The sequence below is a fragment of the Plasmodium brasilianum genome, chromosome 10 (assembly GCF_023973825.1).
Source record: "Plasmodium brasilianum strain Bolivian I chromosome 10, whole genome shotgun sequence".
NCBI lineage: Eukaryota > Apicomplexa > Aconoidasida > Haemosporida > Plasmodiidae > Plasmodium > Plasmodium brasilianum.
Window position 1 is genome coordinate 1,508,463 of NC_090123.1, and position 12,474 is coordinate 1,520,936.

General features: G+C 26.5%; 2 protein-coding genes across 2 annotated transcripts; both read left to right on the forward strand.

Annotated features, from left to right (window-relative positions):
• Nucleotides 1-564: 564 nt before the first annotated feature.
• Nucleotides 565-2,760, forward strand: MKS88_003375 (SAE2 domain-containing protein; the record flags this gene model as incomplete). The annotated part of the gene is made up of 1 exon (XM_067216462.1): nt 565-2,760. The coding sequence occupies one exon, from the start codon at nt 565-567 to the stop codon at nt 2,758-2,760; it is 2,196 nt and encodes a 731-aa protein (XP_067073106.1).
• Nucleotides 2,761-4,683: 1,923 nt separating this feature from the next.
• On the forward strand, nt 4,684-9,404 carry MKS88_003376 (OTU-like cysteine protease; the record flags this gene model as incomplete). Its single annotated transcript, XM_067216463.1, has 8 exons — nt 4,684-4,755; nt 4,896-4,943; nt 5,199-5,339; nt 5,629-5,708; nt 5,910-5,973; nt 6,284-6,379; nt 6,632-6,709; nt 7,164-9,404. The coding sequence occupies 8 exons, from the start codon at nt 4,684-4,686 to the stop codon at nt 9,402-9,404; spliced, it is 2,820 nt and encodes a 939-aa protein (XP_067073107.1).
• Between the last annotated feature and the right edge of the window lie 3,070 nt (nt 9,405-12,474).

The following is a 12,474-nucleotide window of genomic DNA, read 5'->3' on the forward strand; positions in this document are numbered from 1 at the left end:
AATGATGCTACTTCACTATAGCAAATATATTATCTTTTATTTTTAAGATAAAATGCACAGTAAGAGTTACAATGTTGTGATACGCCAATTTATGGAGCCATTTTATTTTCTCGTACGTTCATAAGTCATAAGGTGTTTTAATGCATGATCTCATATGTCCTTACCCGTAAATAAATTGCCTTAAGGGTTTATATATTACCTTACGCGTTCATGTATTTCCTTACGTGTTCATGTATTTCCTTACGTGTTCATGTATTTCCTTACGTGTTCATGTATTTCCTTACGTGTTCATGTATTTCCTTACGTGTTCATGTATTTCCTTACGCGTTCATACATTTTGTCACACGTTTATGCATTTTGTTACACGTTAATACATTTTGTTACACGTTAATACATTTTGTCACAAGTTCATACATTTTGTCAGACCTGTTCTCCAATTTTATTAGAAGATAATACATATTTGTATATTATCTTTAAATTTCGCTTAACATCCTGTAAAATATTTTTTTTTTTTTCGTTTTAATTTTGTCCTTCCTTAGCATTAGATACACGAATGTTATAAAAATGGCTACTTTTAAAAAATTATGTGAGGATACACTGAATGAAAAAGAAAGATATGTAGGTATTGAAACGGTATTAGAGAGAATATTTGACGAACTAATATTTGACTTTAAAAAAAAATTCATAGAAAAGATATCGACACTAATTGAGGAAGTAAAAGATAGTGCATCAATTTTCGAAATTGATAAAAAGGGATATGACTTAAAAGGTAATAAGGAAAATGAGGAGAAAAAAAAAAAAAAGGAGGAAAATTTATATAATGATAGTTCTCTAGGTGTGTACTTAAATGATTTTAAAGACAGTAATAAAAAAAGTTTATTGAAAAAAATTCAAAAAGAAATGGATGAACTTAAAATGGGAGAACGAAGGATGGATGAACTTAAAATGGGAGAACGAAGGATGGATGAACGTAAAATGGGAGATCGAAGGATGGATGAACGTAAAACGAGTGAACGAAGGATGGATGAACTAAAAGTTGAAGAATTGCATAAAAAATGGAATAATGAAAATGATCTTGACGAGGATAAAATGGAATTTCTTCATTTGGTCAAGGGGAAAAGTGAAGATGGAAATTGGTCTAGTAAAAAGGTTTGTACAAATGGTTGTACAAATGGTTGTACAAAGGGTAGTATAAAGGGTAGTATAAAGGGTAGTATAAAGGACAGTAACATATATAACTCGCGAAATGAATTTTCTGGTATATTAAGTAAAGAAATAAACAACAAGTCCGATAAATATAAAGGAGATAGCAATTTTTTAACTTTATTACCATCAAATAATTATAATTATGAACAAACAAAAAAAAATTCAAATATTGATCAAAGCATAAATGAGTTTGTAATCTCTAGTAAGTTAAATAACAATGTAGAAGACTCAAATACACCGAGTGATGAAAGTAAAAAAAATGATAGGGGGGATGTATATTCTAATATAATCAGCAAATACACTATGAAACGTCTTTTTTCGAATAGATTTTACACAAAGGAGTATAACAGCGATGATCATGAGAATGCTGATCGAACGAATGTTGATCGAACGAATGTTGATCGAACGAATACTGATCTAACGAATGTTGATCTCTATTCTGATAGGAATAGTGAGAAATTCCACAGCTCTTTTGTTAGTAAACTGGACAAGTATGGAATTGCGCGCAGTGAGAAGGGTGCAAAGGAGGGCAGCAAGAATGGAAAAAAGGATGATACGCATAGTGATGAACTTAACGATGAACGCAGTGATGAAGAGCAAGACGAATCTAACGGTAAGGAGGATAACCAAAAGGAGAAGATAAAAATCGCTTCAACCAATAAATCATACCGTATGAGAATCAATGATAAGGTAAATTCAGAAAGAGATCATGATCAAAGTTTGAAAGAAGGTGCTAAATCTAAGGCAAATTCTTTAAATTATGAAAAGGAAGATACCCAGAGTTTGTTATCAGCAGAATTAAATGAACGGAATAAAATTTTAAAAAATTACTCGCATGTTGAATTATTACCAAATAAGCGTAATACAAATGATATAAGAGAAAATGAAGAAAAAAAAAGTAAAGACTTATTTTTTGAAGTTATCAGGGGGAAAAGAAGAAAACATTTAAGGGGTTTCGATTGTGAAGATTGTAAATCATTTTATAATGAAATATATTCTGATAATTTAGAATATGAAAATTTTAAAAAAGGAGAAAAAAAAAAATATATAAATAAACCAAATATGATGGATCATATTACGAATATGCAAATGAATAAAAATTCTCTTAATGATATATTAATTAAGCATGAACAAGTTAATAAAAAAGCAGAGGATAATATATATCAAAATTCTATCAAAAATTGTGAAAATAAAAAAGAATTAAATGAAAATGCCTTAATGGAAAATACTTTAAATGAAAAGTATGTTCATAACATTCAAAAGGACAGACATAAAACTTTTTTTAATTCTTCGTTACAATGTAGTTCAGACAGTTATAAGTATGTTGATAAATATGCAATAAACAAAAAGAATTGTTATTACAATAATTTAGTTAAACCAAATGAAATACAGGAAGAAAAGTTTTACGAAATTGACGATGAACAGGAAGAAAAAATAGCGAAAAAAAAAGAAAATAAAAAAAATAAAATTATTCAGTCTTTTTCACGCCATAGGTATCATAGAAAAGTTAATGATTCTCCTCAAAATTTCTGGAGTTTCGATTTTTTTAAATAAGAAATATTTACGCGTATGTACATTCGCATATACATATATATTTGTATATATATGTATATGTGCATTTTTATCTGTACATACGCGCATATTTGGAATTCATAAATTTTGTTTTGAAGTGGGTGAAGCGTTATTTGCTTTTTGTGTTATGGCGCGTATTTATTTGAATTACGTATTTATTTGAATTACGTATTTATTTGAATTACGTATTTATTTGAATTACGTATTTATTTGTACTATGTATTTATTTGTGCTGCTTATTTATTTATGCTGCAAAATTGTTTATAATAATATTTGGCCATGTTGCATAATTGTTTACATTATTGTGTATTTGCGTATGTTACACGTTCGCACATATTTCGCCTTATTTTTTTTATTTTATTTTGTTAATTACACTTTTGAATTATTGCACGCTTTGTTATGTAAACGAAAAATTCTTTACGTGTAATAAAAAAAATTGTTCGCTTCACTTTTATATCATTAAATCATTTTTTTTTAATGTCTAATTCCTTTTTTTTTTTTTTTTTTTTTTTTATTACCTTTTTTACTTTGTTTTTTCCTTTTTATTTTTGTGTCATATGTTGTTAACAAGATGTATATATATCATTAAACTTCGTAGTTAATTTTTTTTTTTTTTTTTTTTTTTCCCATTTATTTAAATTTTTTATGGTATTTAGAATACCACAAATATAATATAATTTACACTATTACAGTTGTAAGTGAAAACAAAGAGGAAAGCGCGAAATAAAATAAATTGTATAAAATCATATCTGTTCATAATGCCTTACCATAACTGTTAAGTTTTGAAACGATTGGATCCAGTGCTTTTGCTAAAACAAGTAATATGCACGCATGTGTATGAAAATGTAAGTATATATTGATATATTATGTATGTATAAATAAAAAAAGGAATGAAACTTAAATTATTTATCATGAACATATGCAACTGTCATATCTGTATTGCTTTTAGAATTGTTAAATGTATACATGTATGTATGTATGTATATATATGTGTGTATATTTATGGGTATATATACGCATGTACACTTGTGTGTATTTATAAACACAATTTATTGCAGTATTATAATACCAAGTAATACAACTTTTAAGTTTTTTTTTTTTTTTTTCATTTATATATATATATATATATATACATATTGTGAACTGAAATTTTCTCTTTGCTATATTTATTTTTAAAAAAGCTTATAATCATCGTTTGCATTTATTTTTTTAAGAAATCAGACAATTATCATTATTCATTTAAAAGTATTAAATTTAAAAATGTTAACATATATATATATATATATATATATATATGCTTTAGTTTGAAATAAGGCCACTATAAAATTTTGTAAATTTTTTCTACGTACCGTTTTATGTTTTTAAAGAATGACCAAAACGTGTATTGACGACTGACGAGTTTTACGCATATTCACATATGTAGTACATGCATGTGTATTTCTGTATGTATGCATTTCTTTATGTATATATGTATATTTATGTTTGCACATATACACAATATTCAGCGATTTAAGCACTAGACATGTATATAAAAATTACAGTTAAAAAAGAAAAAGAAAAAGTGATACAGTACAGTTCAATGTAGCATTTTAAATGATTATGATTTTTTTACGTACCGACTGATTTTTATTCGTTATTTTCTTTTATTTTGCTTTATTTTGCTATATTTTGCTATATTTTTCCAAATTTGCCTTATTTTTCTTTATTTTATTTAGTTGGCATTTTTCCAGTGTTCATACAAAAACACCTTCCGTTGTGCTGTGATTACTTGCACCTACTTTTTTTCTGTACACCGCTAGAATACAGTTCAAGAAAAAAAAGGCAGATTGTAATTAGAAGAATTTTGTTTTACGTACTTTTGGTTTTAATCATTTAAATGAGGATTATTAAATAATTTATAAAAATATGAAAAAACAAAAGAGGAATAGTCCGCAAAGGAGGAAAAAAATTAAGGAAAAAAACAACATAGTAAGGGCGGTAAAATAAAAAAAAGAAAGGAAAAGAAATAAAAGGAAAAAATGTATATGATAAGATATATACACAACTACACATATATGTAATTTACGTATAAATATAATATGTTTATATATTTCGATTTATATCATTTTAACTTTTAGGATTACGAAGAAAGTAAAGCACCTAATGGGGGAATTACATATTCACTGGTAAACTCTTAAAAAAAAAAAAAGAATCAATTCAAAATAATTATAAAAATAGTTTTTTTTTTTTTTTTTTTTTTTCTAGCTAGCCATTTTAGTGGTTTATTATGTTCATTACTATTTTAATATTATTATGACGTGTTAATACGTTATTATAAAAGTAGTCGTTATGTGCATATATATATATATATATATATATATTCATTCATTCATTCATTCATTCATTCATTTTTATCTCTTTTTTTCTATCAATTAACATAGATAAATGATTATCATGACAGTAATTTTAAAAAAAATTTTTATATAAAAAGCATAAGAACAGATGGAAACTGTTTATTTAGAGCAGTTTCGGATCAGTTATATAACTACGAGGAGAACTATAAAGAAATTAGAAAACGAGTGGTTAGTTGTCTTTCTTTGTTTGAAGTGCGATTTTTGCGCCGTTAATTAATTTGGTTTTTTGCTTCATGTTTGTTTGTATACCTTCGTGTTTACTTGTCTGCATGTGTGCATATGTACCTGTTTGTTTGTCTTCATGTCTGACTGTATGCTTGTCTGTATGACTGTATTTATGACCTATTACGCACGCGATATGGAAAGTGGCAGGTTTTATAATTAACAAGAAGGACATACATGCTTATATTTTTATGCCCCCTTTTTTTTCTTTTTTTTTTTTTTTTTTTCTTTCCAGGTTGAACATTTATTAAAAAACGAAGAAAAGTATAAGAATTTCTTGGAATATGATGAAAGCTTTAAATCTTATATAGAAAGGTAAGCTATTAAAATTTGTGGAAGATCGGTGTAAGTATCATTTTATATACATTCCCGTTGTGTGCTTCCATATAATTTGCCTGTATGTAGATATACAGACATCCTATTGTGTGTGTATATATGTGCATATATAAATATATATGTTTCTTGACCCTTGTTATTGCATGTGTTCATTTACTGTGTGTGTTATTCTTTTTTAAGAATAAGCCTGGATGGTACATGGGGAGGGCAGTTAGAACTTCAAGCCGTGGGAGAATTATTCAAAGTAAACAAATAGAAAGATACAAAAAATTAAGTATGAACCGTCAAATGTTATGCATATAACGTAAAGTTTGAAGCAATAAAAATGAATGTTAATTTTTTTTTTTTTTTTTTTTTTTTATTTATTTATTTTTTGTGAACTGTAATAACATGTATGATTTATTCCTTTTATATCTCTTCACTAATGAGTTATTTTTTTATTCCCTGCATTATCTACCCACTCCTCATCTGTATTTCACTGTATGACATATGAAAAAATGTAATAATAATGAACAAAATTAATATATATGTGATTACCTTTTGTATATGAACAGGTTAATATATTAATATACCAGGAAAATGGGTGCATCCTAGAAATAAAAAATCATAGCGATGACAACAAGTGCATACAGTTACACTATGCCTCTAGCGTATGTCTTTTTTTCTTTTTTTTCTTTTTAATATATACATATGGAATTGTATACGTGCCAAATTTTTATCTATAAGATGTTGAAGGTGGTTTTTTCCCCCCTATTCATGCTTTTCCATTCGTTATTCATTTCACCGTACTCCGTTAACTGTTAACCGAGCTGTTCATTTCTTTTATCTTTTTTTTTTTTTTTTTTCCTCTTAATGGCTTCCTTATTTTGACTGTATATTTTTTCCGTCATACAAATTTTCAGGAGCATTATAACAGTGTGAGGTTCAAGAACAGGGCTCTAGAAAATGAACTCAAGTGTATATTAGACTTAAGAGAAATAGTAATTATAAAAAATAAAAAATTACTACAAAATTTGCACGATGTTTATGCGCCTATGCATACACGTGTTTGTATATCTTCATGAATGTAGACATATACACCCTACATATGTTCCGTCTTTATGTTGAGTTAATACCATATTAAATAGTAGATGCATTTTTTTGATAAACGCTCTGATAATGTCATTACATATGATATAATTTTTAGATGAAGAGAAAATTTTTTTTTTTTTTTGTAATTTGTATTATGAGTGCGTTTTTATAAAACTGTGCGTATAAGTAGCTCCAATCTGCACGGTGTGTAATTAGGTTTATTTGGAAAGTTTATTACATATATGCGTATGTATGTATGTATGTACATGTATGTATATATATGTGTGTATATATATGTGTGTATATATACTCATATATATGTATATGTGATTTCCTTTTCTGCCTGATCGTGCGTGCACACAGCTGAACGACAAGGACGAGAACGATTCGACGAAAACTTTCTATGAGACGACGGAAAACGAGCTAACGGATGAGAATGAGGATTGCAGTTCAAGTCATATAAAAGAGAACAGGAAAATGAATGATAGTTTAGGGGATAAATCAAATTGCTTTAGTAGATTAATGGAGGAACAATATGGATTAGGTGAATATATAAATGATAAGGATGAACCATATATTTTTTTTGTAAGTGAGGATGAGAATACACCAAATGCTTTTGATATATTACAAAGTATTAGTAATGGGATAAGACGTAAAAAAGCAAGGAGTAGGAGTATGCCAGGGATTAATGAAAAATTTCTTTATTTTTTTTCGAAAAATCAACTAAATGAAAAAATAGAAAGTGATAGTACAATTGATAACTTAAATGAAAAGAAAAATATAGAAAAAAAAAAGCAAAAAAAAAATGAAAAAAGGAAAATTAATTTTCTCAAATGCAATTATATAGGACACGAAAATGAAGATATTTTGAATGAGTATTTGTCTAGCATTGGTAATAATAGCAGTGATTTGGGGAAGGCTACTATTCGTATATGTTATAATAAAACATTCCACAAGTATTTGCGCTTATCCAAAATGATGGGGGAAATTGAGGGGGAACCAGAGGGGAGACTTGCCGTGGAGGATAACAACCAGGTTAGGCACAACACCCAGGTTAGGAAGAACAATCGAGTTAAGCAGAATGACCAAGTGGAAAGGAACAATCAGCTGGATGAGATTCATGAGGGGGATGATACAAATGACAGGGTTGAGTTGGAGAATGAGAAATACCGTAATAAGGGAAATACCAATTTATGGCATAATGATAATTGCGCTATGCAAACATGTTCAAATGGAATCAGCATGGTTAACAATCAATATGAAGATAAGGAAAACAGAAAGAGTAATACTTCAAATGCACAAAAAGACAACAACAGTAGTAGTACTAATAGCAGTAGTACAGGTAGGAAGGGATATATATCGAACTATGAAATAGAAAATAATTTTAACGAGAGTAAAAAAAAAGAATTTGATGACTTAATACATCTATATAGTGAAAAGATATCAGAAAATAAAAATTATTTTAATAATTATAAAAATGTATATAATTGTAATTCCAAGTCTAGTATAGTGATACCAAAATATGCACACACAAATAATGAAGACCTTAAATATTATTATTTAAATTCTGAAAATGCAAGAAGTTCATCTATTTATAAATGTAGTAGTAACGAAGAAATAACAGGGAGCTCTTTATATTTGGATAAAGGTTTGAACAGTTTTGAGATGAAAAATAATTTGTTTAGTAAAAATGAGTATACTAATATATCATTAGGGGATAAGGAACCATTGACCAGTAGTAATAACTTCCTATCTGATAACAATAAATGTATTAGGAATAACAACAACTATTATTCGAGTAAGAAGATATATAATTTTAAAAATACTGTATCTCATATATTTGACATCATTATTCATAAGTATGTAATCAGTATAGATAGTAATTTATTATATTCATATGGTAGCAATAAATATGATGTAGATGATAAAATGAATAAAGAAGGGAGTTCTACTTCCTTATTTAGGAAAAATAGCTGTAATTATGATATTATTAACAATAACTCGTACAGACCCAGTTCATGTATGACGCTTAATTATTCTAATGGTATAGATAACGAAATGAGAAGGAGCAATAAAACGAGGAGTAATGAAAATATTTCGCACGTAAATTCTTCTACCAGTATCAGAAATAATAATGACAGCAGTGTTAATAATAACAAATGTATTGATAAGAAACGATCAGATTGTAATCATTTAAACATGAGAGATATGTTAGTGAAAAGAAAATATTATAATAAAAAATTTATAAATATGTTTTCAAAAGACATTATTTCAAAAAGTCTATTTCATTATTTAAATGCTGATTTTTTGATAAATGAGGATAAAATTAAATATATTATTCCATTCCTTTTCCATAGTAGAAATGTAAATATATTTAAAAATAACCTGAACAAGAAAGATTTTTATTTCTATGAATATATTGCCTTTTCTTTCAATTTAAATAGACAAAAATTACGAAAAAAAATTGAATGCTCCAAGGTATCCTATGAAGAATTTCTCCTAAAAGGGAAGCATAAATATAATAAACTCAAAAAGGGGTATAACAAAAAGTTGTTATCCTTAGATACACAACAGGATAGCGGCGTAAAGATTATTTCGCTTTAGAGTATGTTCACTTGGTTTGACAGCAGGGTACCACACAAGTATGCCATTTGGTGTGCCCAGTTGGTCTTTGCTAACTCGGGTATTGCTTTCCGCGTATTGCTTCCACCTTGCCACACGCCATTGTGGGTACGTTTTAGACAAAATTGTTAGTCATCTCGTTTTGAGGAAGAGAAGTGGGGGAATATGAAAAGTAGTTCCTACTTCCGCAAGTACAGTTTGACGTGATGGTATTTTTAAGAGAAAGTAAAAAAAAAAAAAAAAATAATAATAATAAAATAAAAGGTGCAACAATGAGCGAAAAACGAGAAAAAACGATAGAAAAATGGGTAAAAGAAATAGCATTTAAACTGTATCTTGTAAAGAACTGTTATGACGTTTATGAGCATACATACATGAATGATATACATAAATACACGCACAAATGCATGCATATATGTGCATACACATGCACAGGAGCACGGATTTGTAGCAACTAGAGCAACACGTATATTATATACGTACGTAAATGTACTTGTGTGAACATATGAACAGTATGACAATGGTGTAACCCCCTTCTCATAATAACTGCCTCTTTTGTATTTGTTCACCTCACTGTTTTTAGATCTTTTTTTTTTTTTTTTTTTTTTTAATATATAATTTTTATACCATTTTTATATATGCATGAATTTTATAGTTTTCTTCTACTTATTTTATCCCTTTTTCAATAACTCTCATAAAACATTTGTAATGATAAACATGCGTAAAAACATAAGTTAACGCTTTTGTACGACTATTTTATTTAACTTCATTTTATTTATTTTGTGTGTTTCATTATATAAATATATTTTTTTTTTATTTTCTTATATATCGCGCAATATGCATATATCATCGTATGGCGTTTTGTGGATAATCATTTTGACAGCCTTTCCGCGGTGCTTACAGTTTATACACACATGTATGCATGTGTGAATAAATGTACATATGTATATACGTTTATATATATGTATTTAAATATATATGTGTGTGTACAGAACATGTAAATTAGAGTGTGCTACATGCACACATAATGCGTAAGTAGGCTCTCAATTGTTAAGCTCAAGTCGTTATTTCTTTTCTGTTTCGAGTAAAAATAGTCTATCTTACGTATATATAAATGTCCACATTATGTAGGTGTGAATATTATATATGCCTCAACTTTGACTGTTCTCATGTGTATATTGTTGTTTATATATATTTTTTTTTGTATATTTCGTTTATTTATTTATTATTTTATTATTATTATTTTATTATTATTATTTTTTTATTATTATTTATTTTTATTATTTTATTATTATTATTATTATTATTATTATTATTATTATTATTATTATTATTATTATTATTATTATTTATTATTATTATTATTATTATTATTATATTATTATTATTATTATTATTATTATTATTATTATTATTATTATTATTATTATTATTATTATTATTATTATTATATAATTATTTATTATTATTTATTATTATTATATTATTATTATTATTATTATTATTATTATTATTATTTTTTTTTTTTTTTTTTTTTCCTTTTGCCATTTCACTCAACCCACATAAAAAGGCGTTCAGGCGAATTTTCAATTTTGTAAAATAAAATAAAGTTCATATACTATCACAAATTAATATGTTTAATTTGATCATAATATATAACTAAGAAGTGTGTAACAGGTGTGCGTATTTAAATATACATATGTATATGTATACACATATATATGTGTATGTCTTAATCGTATTGCTTACATGTGTATCACACATGTGTATACGCTGCTTAAGAGCGAGTTGCATATACGTATATACTTACCACGTATATAGCATGCCATCTTATATATGTATATATATAATTACATATTGGTAGTTATACGAATACACACTTTACAATTCGAAGAGTCAAAGGATGCAGAAGAAGGCATCGTTTGTAGTTCGTTCATTATATATCTTTATATTGTGTACTTTATTTCATTATATTTTATCTATATATGTTATCTATATATTTTATCTATATATTTTATCTATATATTTTATCTATATATTTTACCTTTTGATTCTTTTCTGCAATATGATTTAATTTATGTCAATCTAATATATAATTTTAAATGATTTAATTTTATCTAACGTATTTTACTCTTTTGATGCAGTCCCTTCAGGTACCTTTCGAAAAATACGAAATACTTCTGTCATTAGATGATATAATAATTGCGGAGGGGCAAAAAAAAAAAAATTAAAAAAAAAATTTCTTTCATTTTACAGTTTTTATGAATGTTCAATATGCATCATTTTAACCTGACCTTTTACACTTAATAATTTTTTTTTTTTTTTTTTTTTTTTTTTTTTTTTAAGTTGAAAACAAAATGACAAAAATTCGATATTGCTAAGATGACCAAGTGTCATGTATTATATATATATATATATATATATATGGATATATGTATATATGTATATATATATATATGTGGATATATGTATATGTACATGTACATGTATATATACGTTTATGTGTAGAATGTGTATGTATACATATATGCATTGGGATATGTACATATGTGTACACATGCTGGAATAGCAAGTGATGTTTTCAATTTTTATTTTTTTTCTCTTCATTTTGATAAAATAATACACTTTACGAAAATAGTCAGCATGTATATTTTTTTTTTTTTTTTTTTTACTTTTTTATAAAATTATGTATATTGTTAAAAGGCGTAGATAACAATATAATCACTAGAAGTGAGTTTTTAAAAATTCGTGTTTGTAAGAAGTTTATATATGTGGGTGAAAGATATACATATTGAATATACGTACGTGTACTCACATAAACGTATTAAATGAATGTTTGTACGAGTGTACGTTTGAGTAAGTATGCAGGTATATAAGTATGAATATGTTCGTATATGAGTACATATATATATATATATATATGGATGTGCATAATGTATATACATTTGCATATTGCGTATACGCATTCATATGACATATACGCATACATATCTCATATACGTATACATATCTCATATACGCATACATATCTCATATACGCATACATATCTCA